This window comes from Magnolia sinica, chromosome 4, assembly GCF_029962835.1.
Source record: "Magnolia sinica isolate HGM2019 chromosome 4, MsV1, whole genome shotgun sequence".
Classification (NCBI taxonomy): domain Eukaryota; kingdom Viridiplantae; phylum Streptophyta; class Magnoliopsida; order Magnoliales; family Magnoliaceae; genus Magnolia; species Magnolia sinica.
This window is the reverse complement of record NC_080576.1, coordinates 110,813,737-110,826,567: the sequence shown is the minus strand read 5'-3', so window position 1 is coordinate 110,826,567 and position 12,831 is coordinate 110,813,737. Positions and strand designations below refer to the sequence as shown.

Here is a 12,831-nt window from a genome sequence, read left to right as displayed (position 1 = left end):
ATTCACAGGCATTTATAAATCACTTAGAAATTATACGGGTACCATATAAGAAAGTCAGGTTAAAATGTTCAAACTATGTTTATCATTTTAGATACTTCATGAACCAAAAACTATGCTTATTTGATTATCTAACCATCTGATTGGTAGACATTTATTGAACGGTTAAGAATAAAAACATCCAATGATCCTATTTTCAACAAACAAGTGTCCACTAATCAGAGGTTAGGATTGGTCAACCAATCCATATTTTTAATCTTAGCCTATAGAGCATGATTTTCACAACTTAGTCGGTTTGATATGAGTTAATATATTCCTCGTGTTCCATTCTATGAGTGCCTGCGTATCAAGCATGCGCTGCCTGAGTATCATAGAACCCCCAACCCTCACCACCCAACCGAAAAAAGCAGATAAGTCAACGTAAAACGACAAATTGACTAGCATTTTCTAATTTCATCAGCGGCGGTCCAAAGAGCGTTTGTTTTTTATCACGTGAGGTTTGCGAATTCCACACGGGTGTAGAACGCCACACATCCACAGGTGTATACACTTGGAAAAATGAAACACATGTACGAGATCTAATCTTTTCATAAGATTGGGAATAATGCTTATATATTCTGCCTGGAAAAAATGACAATTTCACCCTTCGGGTGGGCCACAACGTACAAAGTAATTTTTAAGGTTAAATTTTTTTTCCAACGCATTATTGTTTTAATATGCTGAGGCACGTGTCTGTGAAAGGAGATCTAAACAACACGATGGAAAGCTCGGACTCTTTAACGAACGACGTTCCAAGTGAGCTTGTATCAAAGGCAGCTTCTGAGAAACCTGTCCTGGAACGTTCCAAGAGAGCTTTAATCAAAGGCAGCTTCTAAGAAAGTTATGTTAGTCTGCTTATAGGCTTTTAGGCAAGTGGGGAGTAGGTTTGATGGTATATTTGTCACGTGAATCCGGATCTTCTGCTCGCCACAGGCAGTAAAATCTCACCTATTACAATCTAATTAGGCCGCATCATCAAACGAATCTAGCGCAGAAGTGTTGATAATGTCAATGATGATGTGAATTTTCGGATTGTGATTCTTGTCACATTTGTGACACATGGCCCACGTGTAGATGTGTAGATGTGTGTGGTCCCACGCGCTTCTAGAATTAGCAAACCTTACATCCAATATTGTGTTTTTCATAGTGACCTGCATTCAATCTTGACAGTGTGAAAACAACCTTCCATCTAGTAAGAGGATGAACGACCTTTTTTAAAGTTGAATATTTGTTGAATATTATTTAAACTATATATGGTGACTGTTGATGCGAAAAACTGGGTCGACCTCTTCCTGTACTTCGACCTGCAACACAATGAGAGAGAAAGAGAGACCCTGGCTTGAGCCGGGGATCCTCCAATGCTTAAGTTACTAAGGGCTCAGGAAGAGGAGTTTCTTAGGGTTTTTCTTGCCTACCTTTAATCCTGGAGAGCCCTCTCTTTATAGGAGTGGGAGGTCCCAGCGTAAGGGGATTCTCTCCTGATTTTCCGGGAGATCTGATTTAAGTGATGTTTTGTTTACGGATACTTCCCGATCTCGGAATCCTTTTACAAGATTCTCGAGACGGTGTTTAAGATTACACCGTCTCTCCTTTGTTTGACTTGACCTTAATAGATTCGTAATCTCGGCTGGCTTACAGAGGAGACTTTTAGCCTACTGTCGGACGAAACTGAGTCGGTTTATGACCGATGTTTTTCTTCTATCCAATAGCTAATACCACAACCAACCATACATAGGTCGATTTCATAATCGGTCAGGTGGCTTTCTGATTCAGGACCTTTAATAGATCTCTTTAGACATTGCTGCCTCATTAACCGAGTCAACTTGATGTGTCTTATACTTGCCTAAGGCTCTCAACTCTCTCACTTTCAGTCAGGATTCATTTCCTACAAATCCGAGCAAGTCTCTCCTCTAGGCTTTATTTTATTTTGGTCCGAACTATTGGCTCGGATCCCTCGAACAGTTTCAGTAGAGTTGGTCCATTCCATAACCGAGTCTTCGGACTTGTCATATTTTTTCCCAACAGTGACCATTACTGCAAATGCTATGACTAAGTCATCTAAAATGAAACTTTTCTCTAAATAATATTTTAAGCAGTGGAAGTAGACATTCAGTTTAATTTGTACAAAAAATTCTAAAAGTTTTCTACGTTCAACATCTCAGTTCGATCCAGCAAATGAAACTCATGTTAGAGATGCTAATAATTGCTAAATTGGTAAAATTATATTTTGTATGCCTCTCCGATGAATTATGTGATGTTTATATTTCTTACGTATCTGTTGAAGATAATTGAACTATTTTATAAAAATAAAAAAATAAAAAAATAAAAAAAATAAATGTATAAGAAGATGCAAGGGATAAGAAACATGTCATCACTAATTCTCTTCACTATGTGATGACAGGTAATAAACTTGCCATTAACCTGAAAAATGACATGTTTATAGAGAGCATAATTATAAATATTGGAATTGATGAGGCTAATAGAAATCGACACAAAAGAAAAAAAATGTAAATGATCAGATAGCCTCGAAGGAAAACTTGATAGAATAAGTCAGGAAAAAAAAAAAAAAAAAAAGAGGAAGAAGAAGAATGAGAATTGCTATCATTGTGGAAAGCCTATACATTGTGTTAACAAATACATGCTTAAAAAGAAAATAGAACAATATTTAAAAATATTAGTACTACATTGATTTGTGTATTTATTTGTCAATCACGTAAGTCCATGTGTCAGAAAGCCAATTAAGCCCTTGAAAGTTGAAGATCGAAAACACCTAAAAACGTGGAGCATCAAAGAAGTAAATAATAGGTAAATGAGGTGCCTTGATGACTCTAACCTTAAACTCAAAACAACCTTAGTTTCTAAATTATTATAACTTTAATAGGTAGATCTTGTTTGATCATTCCTTGGTCTTAGGATCCTAATTGGAACATAATAAGTTAGCTAGGCTAAACGAGGAGCACAATTGTTATAAATGCATCTGTCTAAAACAGTAGTTTTTGAGTGGTTATCAATCGCACCGATAGCATGTCGATGGGTCTCGATGGAATCAAAGACCTACTCGATGTAATCGAAAAAACAGTCCATCAACCATATTAAAAATTCATAAATTTTCTTGATGGGATTAAAAAATAGTTTGATCCTATCAACATATCCATTAACTAGCCATTTTATTGCCATCGTAACACGAACTCCGTAAAATGAATGGACACTCGGTTCTTAGGCATTTGAATAAGTTTTTAGTGCAATAGAAGCTTAGGTGATTCCTTACTCTTATCCCTCATCTTAAGCCTCCAAACCTGTGAGAATTGATTGATCTTCTTGAACTTTACCACTCTAATGAGGATTCCGACTTCCATGTTGAAGATGAACTCAATCTCCACATTGTCTAAAGATTAGACCAATGCTTACTAGTAAAACCCTTATCTAAACCTTCTAAAACACTTATTTAAGTGAATCTCCTAGGAAATTAACTCTCATTAGTTGTAGGGTATTCCACCATCCTCCCTTACCTTGGTCACCTCATTGGCACATCATGTATAAAGCAAACAATTTTAGGGACTAAAGCATTAGTATCAACGATCAAAAGAGCACAAGAAAATCTGATTGAAGCACGGGAGAGTATCAATCAAGTAATCTAAGTAATGCGCATCAACATGGCCCAATCCAATAAGTAAGATTGTCAATTTAGAGTCATATAATGTTTCCTTATGTATAATTGAGTATAAGAGTTTGTAACTCAAACTTGAATAAATTCTTATATAGGACATAAGCTTTTGTGTAGGGCCAGATTCACTAAATACGGGTGTGTACGTATTAATTTTCATGGGAGCCTCTGGCGAAAGTATATGTAGGGCCTTAGCTTAAGACATTTTATGATTGTTGGTTAACTGATAAAAAAACTAATCAAAGTCTCTTGCGAGATCCACTAACACAGGTGTAAAACATGCTCCTCTGACACGAGAGTGTATATACGTCAAGTCTTTGTGTAGGCCTCTGGCGGGAGTGCACACTTATAAAGGTTAAAAATGAACATGATTTAAAACCTCTGATAGTGAATATTAGTACACTCGAGGAGAGTGTGTCCACTGGGAGTGGAGTAGGAAAATTGAACTACTATACATGCTTAAGTTTGAAATTATTATTTGAGCACATTTTTATTTATACTTGTAAATATAATTTGATGAATTATGTATATGTATAATTAGATATATGTAAGGTGTTGAATAATTAGAACATCCTACATACAATATCACTATCTTGTTTTTAGACTAGTTGCTTAATTGGTACACATCTTGTAGTATATGTGATTGGACCCGCTTTAGCTTATAAGCCAAAGTGTTATTTACCTTCTTAATTTCAATTGATAAATTGTTATGTAGGTAATTAGATTTTAATTATGAAATATTTAAATTGGTCCTAATTACCCCATCTAGGACTTAACCATAATTTGATAGCTTTGTCAAGGTTCTGCACGCGCTATGGTAAACTAATCTACGTGCAATTTCAATTCCAGTTCATGAATCAAATACGAGACCCATGATAATTCAATTGCAGTGGAAGCAAGTGCCTAGTACTCAACTTTAAAACTTAAGTGTGCAATAGTAGAATACTGTTTAGCAGACCAGGAGATTAGATTCTTTCCCATAAATATTACAATCCTTGTTGTGAAACGACGAGTAGTAGGATATCCAGCCCAATCAGAATCACAATATTCTATTAGAGAATGGGCTTTGTCGAAAAAATTGTAGACCATAGTTAATTGTTTGTTTCAAAAAATGAAGAAATCTCTTTACGTCTTGAAAATGTTCCTGTATTGGAGATTGCATGAATTATCACACAAGATTGATTGAGAATGAGAGATCCGGTCTTGTGAGAGTTATATATTGGTATGCACCTAAAATGCTGCGATAAAAAGAAGGATCTGGAAAAGGTGCACCATTAGTAGTGAATTTGTGCTTTACAACTATGCGTGTGGAGGATGGTTTGCAATTAGTTATGGATGTACGCTCTAATAAATTTGAAATATACTTGAACAACTTAAAAGAAAACCTTTAAAATCATTGACAACCTCAAGTCCCAAAAAATAATGAAGATTGCCAAGATCTTTCTTGGAAAATTCAACACTTAACATTTTTAATGAGATGATAAATCATTCAAGAAGAAGTGCCGGTCAAGATTATATCATCCACATATAATAAGAGAATACGAGAATTAGAGCCTTGATGATAAGGGCCTGTTTGATTTTCCAGCTCAAGTGTAATTACCATGTAAATGGGTAATAATTATTTACCTAGGAAATTACCACATTTTTCCCAATGCAGATGTGACAACTTACCTTTTCAACATTTAAATCGAGAAACTTATAATATCAATGTGGGGCCATCGTGATGTATGTTACTTATCCACACCGCTCATTTATTATGCCAGCCAAATTTATGGCATGAGCAAAAAAATGACGCAGATCGAAAGGTCAAGTGGACCACACCACAAGAAACAACGGAAATCGAACGCCTACCATTAAAAACTTCTTGAGACCCTTAAAAGTTTTAGATCAAACTGATATTTGTGTTTTCCCCTTATTCATGCTTGTGTGACCCTATGAACAGGTTAGATTATGAAACAACGTCAATGTGAGCCCAGTGAAGAAAATAACTTTCAATGGTGGACAAATTAAGGCCACTGTTTCCTTTCGTGTGGGCCATTTGAGTGTTGGATTTGCTCATTTTTTTGGTTAATGTGCTCTAAAATGTTCTAATAAAATAGATGGACGGTGTGGATATATCATATACATTACGATAGGGTCCACATTTTTAAGTCAACACTTTTGTTTCAATTTTCGAGGCGGAATTACTCTCGTATTTTCAAACACCGTGAAAAAGTAATAATTACTTGTTTACCGTGATTTACATGTATCATGAAAATTCAAATAGGCCTTAAGTGAACATGGAGTTGTCGGCATGACTAGTGTGAAAGCCAAGGTGATGTATATAGTCACTAAACCGTTCAAACAAACCACGTGGTGCTTTTTTGAGACCATAAAGTCCCTTCTTTAATTTGCAAATAAAATCTATCCCAGAATAGAATCTTCATACCCTAGAGTTGTTCCATAAATATTTCATCATTAAGATGACCATGGAGGAAAGCATTTTTTACATTTAAGTGACGAATCACCCAATTATTAGTCAATGCAATTGAAAGTACCAGGTGAATTATTGCATGCTCGGCAATGAGACCGAATGGTTCTTCATAGTCGAGACTTAAAACTTAAGTGTATCTCTTAGCAACTAGCCGTGCTTTGTGTTGTTCAATTATACCATCGACTTTGAGCTTAGTTTTATACGCATACCCATTTAGAGCCAACAATGATTATAAAGGGATGTCTTGGGACTAAATCCCATGTCTCATTTTTCTTAAGAGCAAAACTTTCATCATTCATTACATTCTACCATCCGGGGTCAACCAACCCACATAGTAGGTCACGGCCATGTGCTTTGCAAGAAAATACATGCTTCCTATTCAAAAATAAGTTTTTAGAAAAATTTTACCTATTTTTAGTAATTTCAAAATTTTACAATATTTCTTTATTTTTAGAATTTTCAATTTTCATCTCTTTCAGAAATTACTTGTAATCATTGTAGAACTCTTCCAATAACATTTATTTTGATTTTTTTTTTGGTAAATTAAACTTTAAATGAGTTTTACTATTTTATTTAACTTTTATTAGAGTTAAAATTTTACTATTTTTAGTAATTACGATTTAGGAATTTTTTTTTTCTTTATTAGTGATATAATCAATAAACCATATACATTAAAAATTATTCAATAAAAATATTCAAGTTTTCTCGGCTTTTTTTTTTTTTAAATTTTAATTTTTTTTATAGATTTAAAAATTTACCATGTAAATTCAAGGCCTTTGTTACCGAGGAAAACAATGATCTTATTCTCATCTCACGCTCCAATTCGTCAGTGTACCAGTACAAACGTTTTCTACAGTGCAGCCTACCTGTGTTTTGATGATTATTTATTTATCGGATCCAGCGTAAACATGGGGAGGCTTACCTGGTGAATCGCAGGACTTGGTTCTTACCTACATATCAGGTCGCAACTCCAGCCCGCCACTGATGACCGTGGGTCTCTATAGCTATAGCGATGTGGCACGTGTAATGCACGTGGAGAGAAGAGAGGAAAAAGAAATGGGGGACCGCGCAGGCACTTGACGGCCTGGCTTTCGCTTAAAGCAGAAGTTACATTGAATAATCGTGCATCAGATCCACCCCGTCCATCATATGGGCTGTCAGATTTTCAACATGAATTGGAAAATTTAGTCAAATCCAAGACTTACTTGGGCCGTACAAGGTAACAATCTAAAATCATTCCTAGAAGGACGCGGATTGCGTCCTACCCCCGCCCGGACCGTAATCGGTCCGTGCAGGGCTCTGTGGGGCCCACTGTGATGTAAGTGTTTTATCCACGCCGTTCAACTCTTTTGGCATATCATTTTAAGATACGAGATTAAAAACTAGGCATGTATACAGCTCCAATAGACCACAGAAGCTGCAATGGTAATGACACCTACCGTTGAAACCTTTCTAAGAGCCAAAGTGATGTTTTTTTTACCATCCACCCTATTAATAATGTCATGTAGACGTGGATGAAGTAAAAACACAAATATCAGCTTGATCCGAAACTTCTCCAGCTCCCAAGAATTTTTTAATCGTGGACGTTCAATCCCCACTTTGTGGTCCATTTAACCCTTAGACGTGCCTCTTTTTTGGGTTCATGTATTATAATTATCTGAGAAAGCTTTTAACGGCGTGGATAAAACACTTACAACACGGTGGGCCCCACAGATCCCTGGCCGGACTGATAACTGTCCGGGCGGGGGTAGGACGCAATCCGCGTCCTTCCTAGAAATCCATTTAAATCCAAGACTAACGGGGCGTCCGTCCATGAGTCCCGGAAGATTATATGGTGGGCGTGCTCCTCTTCAACGTTTAACATAGTACCTTTTGTGTGGACCGCTTTTACGGTTAGGCTGTATTTTAGGACCGAGGCATAACAGGGAAGAATATAGTGGATGGGTTTGTTGGGACTCACACATCGTGGTGGGCCCCACACAGCTCGAAGCGTCGTAATCATTTCCCACTGCATTATTAAACGGATCAACAAAGATGGGCAAGTGCCAGCTGTCCAAATTTAATGCGGAAAGGTGTAACCTTTGATCAGTATTTGTTTGAGCATCCTTGGATAGCCGATGCATGGCCCACCAGGACTCCGTTCCATGAACGCGGATTGCGTCGTACACCAGGCCGTATCCAGCTGGGAACGGGCAGGAGGTTTGAGTGGCCACTGTAATGTATGGGTCTTATCCACACCGTCCATCCATTTTTTTCGTATCATTTTAGAGTAGAGCCTCAAAAATGAGGCAGATCCCAGGCTCAAGTGGACCACACCAAAGGAAGCAGCGGGGATAATGATTCTCACCGTTGAAACTTTTCAAGGGACCACCGTGATGTTTATTTGCCATCCAACCTATTTATAAAGTTACATATACCTGGATAAGAGAAAACACAAATATCAGCTTCATCTAAAACTTCTGTGGCCCTAAGAAGTTTTCAACGGTAAGAATTTAATCCCTATTTTGTAGTAAACATGCGACTTGGATCTGGATCATTTTTGGGAACATAACCTAAAATGATACGAAAAAGTGGATGGACGGTGTGGATAAGACTCATACATCACGGTGGCCACTCAAAGGTAGGACGCAATCCGCGTCCCCGTTCCATTTATGGTGGAGATGCACCGCCTACACGAACTGTTTTCAGGTGTAAAATGTTCCTCCGGTACACATCAAGGTTTGTGGCATGGACTTACAAGCGGCGATAGACGCTATGGATGTGATCCAGACTGTCCATGTGGTGGGCCACCACTGTGGATGGACTACATGGAAAAACAACTCCATTCAGATGCATCTGATCCAACGGTGGAGATGCACCTGTTTGTGCGCCACCAATTGGATGTGTCAATTAGTTATCTAATCTGTGATAGTTTCGCCTTGTACCCATCCTAGTCGGACGATCAAGATGGCCGTCTATCTACATGGCCAGGGTAGGGAAATCGGATTGTGTACTGAGTAGCTCAGTACGCTTTTATCGTACTCAATAAGCTCTGTTTGGCCCACTGTGAATATATGTACTTTATCCATGCCGTCCATCCTTTTTTCCAGCTAATTTTAGTGGATGAGCCCAAAATTGAAGATTATCTAAACCTCAAGTGGATCATTTGACAGGAAACAGTGGAAATAGTAATTTCCACCGTTGAAACCTTCCCAGAGTCTACGATAATGTTTATTTATCATCCAATCTGCTCGCAAGATCATACATACATAGATGAAGGGAAACACAAATATCAGCTTGATCGATGAGAATTTTTCAACGGTAGACGTTCAATTCACATTATTTCCTGTTGTATGGTCCACTTGAGCTTTGGATATGTTTCATTTTTTGGTTCAACACCTAAAATCATTCGGTAAAATGGACGGACGGAGAGGATAAAATACAAAAATCAAGGTGGGACCCACAGACTTTACTCAGTACGCTTGCACAGTACGCAATCTGCTTCTCAGGGGTAGGTCGGGCAAGTCATAAAACAAAGACTCTCCTTCCCCAAAAATCAATAAATGTTAGGCACCATCCCATTGTCCCGTACTCAACGTTGAATAGTCAATGCTGATTTATGGCGGTCATGCTTAAAGATCTTTAATCTGGATGATTGTGATATTCCATACACATGCAATCTCAAATTTGAAAATATGAATATAAAAAATCAAATCAAACCGTTAAATTCAAGGAATAACCATATACGAATTACAGAAAACATATTTTTTTGATTTCCTTTCTGAACAGTTGGTGGACATCTAATAGATGGTTGAAATGATAATAGTCAACAGTTTAAGACCTACAAACAAAATCAGACAACGAAATTCTTAATACATCTAATTTTAAGATTTTTCTATTTATAACAACCTTTACACTGTTTGAATAACCCATGGCATCCGTATCAACCGTCACAATTACCACCATTATGTGCATGCGTATCAACCCTCACAATTTTCAGAGGATTAAACAACTACCGGCTTACCTGGCTCGCTATTCATATGTTGACTTGCTTGCCCAAAAACGCGATCTCTTACGACTCTCTCTCTCTCTCTCTCTCTCTCTCTCTCTTTTTCTCTGTCGGGCGATCCGCCACTGCAGCTTTCCGCCATGTTCTTGAAGCTCCTGATATGGTTTCTCCTCATCAGATATGCTTCTTCCGAAGGCGACGCCGATTTCATTTACAACGGATTCCATGGCGCGAACTTGAGCATGGATGGCGCGGCAAAGATCACATCTGAAGGCGTCCTGCTTCTCACTCAATCCACACATCAAAAGGGCCACGCCTTCTACCCTATTCGCCTTCCCTTCAAACCTTCCAACGGTAAAGTACAATCTTTCTCTACCAATTTCGTCTTTGCTATCGTCCTTCAATATCCGAATGTCAGTAGCTTCGGAGCCGCCTTCGTTATCTCACCTTCGAAAGAGTTCCCTCAAGGCGAACTCGGCAATTACTTGGGCATCTTCAATCCGAACAACGTCGGCAATTCGACGAATCACATAGCTGCCATCGAGCTCGATACGTATCTTAATCCAGAATACGATGACATCAATGACAACCATATTGGAATCGACATCAATGGCTTAAAATCCATCAGTTCCGCTCCTGCATCTTACTTTGGTAATATGAGCGGTGGGTTTAAGAATCTAAGCCTTATAAGCGGAGAACAGATGCATCTTTGGGTTGATTACAATGGTGATCAAAACCAACTGAATGTAACTTTATCTCCTATCAACGTACCTAAACCCGATCGTCCGCTCCTGTCATCGACGGTGAATCTTTCTTCGATCTTGTTAGACGACATCTATGTCGGTTTCTCGTCATCAACCAGAACGGCTCCTGTATATCATTACATCTTGGGATGGAGCTTTAAGATGAACGGTCAAGCTCAGGCCCTTGATCTCTCACGCCTTCCTAAGCTTCCACGGATGGGACCCAAAAAGAAATCGAAGCTTTTAATAATTGGGTTACCCGTAATTGTGGTATTTTTCACATTTACGGTCATCTCAGCCGTCGGTCTCTTTGTGAGAAGCAAGATCAAGTTCGCTGAAGTACTGGAGGACTGGGAACATGAATTCGGGCCTCACCGGTTCTCGTACAAGGATCTGTTCATGGCCACCAAAGGTTTCAAAGACAGTGAGCTATTGGGGGTCGGAGGTTTTGGTAGGGTTTATCGAGGCGTGTTACCGGTCTCGAGGTTGGAAGTGGCTGTGAAGAGAATCTCTCATGAATCTCGACAAGGTATGCGGGAATTCATATCGGAGATTGTGAGCTTGGGCCGTCTCCGTCACCGGAACTTGGTGCAACTTCTCGGCTATTGCCGGCGAAAGAGAGAGCTCCTGTTGGTCTATGACTTCATGCCTAATGGAAGTCTGGACAGGTTCCTCTTTGATCATCCAAACTCAATGCTGAGCTGGAATCAACGGTTTCGGATAATCAAAGGAGTAGCCTTAGGGCTTCTCTACTTGCATGAGGAATGGGAGCAGTTGGTCCTTCATAGAGACATCAAAGCCAGTAATGTTTTATTAGATAACGAGATGAACGGTAGATTAGGTGATTTCGGTCTTGCTAGATTGTATGATCATGGGACCGATCCACAGACGACCCACATGGTGGGGACCTTTGGATATCTTGCACCGGAGCTGACTAGGAGGGGGAAGGCCACCACAAGCACCGACGTGTTTGCATTTGGAGCTTTCTTGCTTGAGGTTGCTTGCGGGAGGAGACCCATCGATCCTCGGTCGTCGATGGAAGAGGAGATGCTAGTTGAATGGGTGTCGGAATGCTGGAGGAGAGGAAAGATTCTGGAGGCTGCAGATCGGAAAATGGGACAGGAATATAATGAGGAGCAGATGGAGTTGGTTTTGAAGCTTGGATTGCTGTGTTCGCATCCGGTGGCGGCTGAGAGGCCGAGCATGCGGCAAGTAATGCAGTTTTTGGACAGGGACGCATGTTTACCCGATCTCTCATCGGACGGTCTAGGTGCGGCGATCCTGAGCCATCATAAAGGGTCTGATGATATACACTTGTCGTATCCTTCTTCTTTCGAACTGGGGTTTCCAAACTCATCATCGATCGAAGGATCGGTCCTCTCCGGTGGCCGTTGATGGACGGTGCTAAGGATGTACATGGTGGTGTGAGTTTGCTAGCATTGCTAGAAGACAGAAAGTATCAGTGCTTCGGGACGCGGATTGCGTCCTACCCCCACCGTCTCCTTCCGGGGACGGTCAGCAGCTCCGTGATGTATGGGTCTTATCCACACCGTCCATCCATTTTTTTTCTTATCAGGGTATAAACTCAAAAATAAGGCAGATCAAAGGCTCAAATGAACTACATAATAACGGGGACTAAACTCTTATGGTTGAAAACTTCTTCTCGGGGTCACAGAAGTTTTGAATGGAGCTGATATTTGTGTTTTCTCGGTGAGAATCATTATCACCGATGCTTCCTTCGTTATGGTCTACCTGAGCCTTTGATCTACCTCATTTTTCATTTTACACCCTAAAAATGAATGGACGGTGTGGATAAGACCCATACATCACGGTGGCCACTTAAAGCTGCTGCCGTTCCCAGCTGGAGGCGGGCGGGGTTAGTACGCAGTCGGCGTCGGTGCTTCGTGGTGACATGGTACGTTTTTTT

At 39.5% G+C, this 12,831-nt stretch overlaps 1 protein-coding gene across 1 annotated transcript; it reads left to right on the top strand.

Annotated features, from left to right (window-relative positions):
* The first annotated feature begins 10,206 nt into the window (after nucleotides 1–10,206).
* On the top strand, nucleotides 10,207–12,352 carry LOC131243806 (L-type lectin-domain containing receptor kinase IV.1-like). Its single transcript, XM_058243394.1, has one exon. The coding sequence runs from the start codon at nucleotides 10,302–10,304 to the stop codon at nucleotides 12,297–12,299; it is 1,998 nt and encodes a 665-aa protein (XP_058099377.1). The 5' UTR covers nucleotides 10,207–10,301; the 3' UTR covers nucleotides 12,300–12,352.
* Nucleotides 12,353–12,831: the final 479 nt, after the last annotated feature.

Coding starts and splice junctions, on each gene's coding strand:
- LOC131243806 (XM_058243394.1), top strand. CDS start 10,302: ATGTTCTTGAAGCTCCTGATATGGTTTCTCCTCATCAGATATGCTTCT.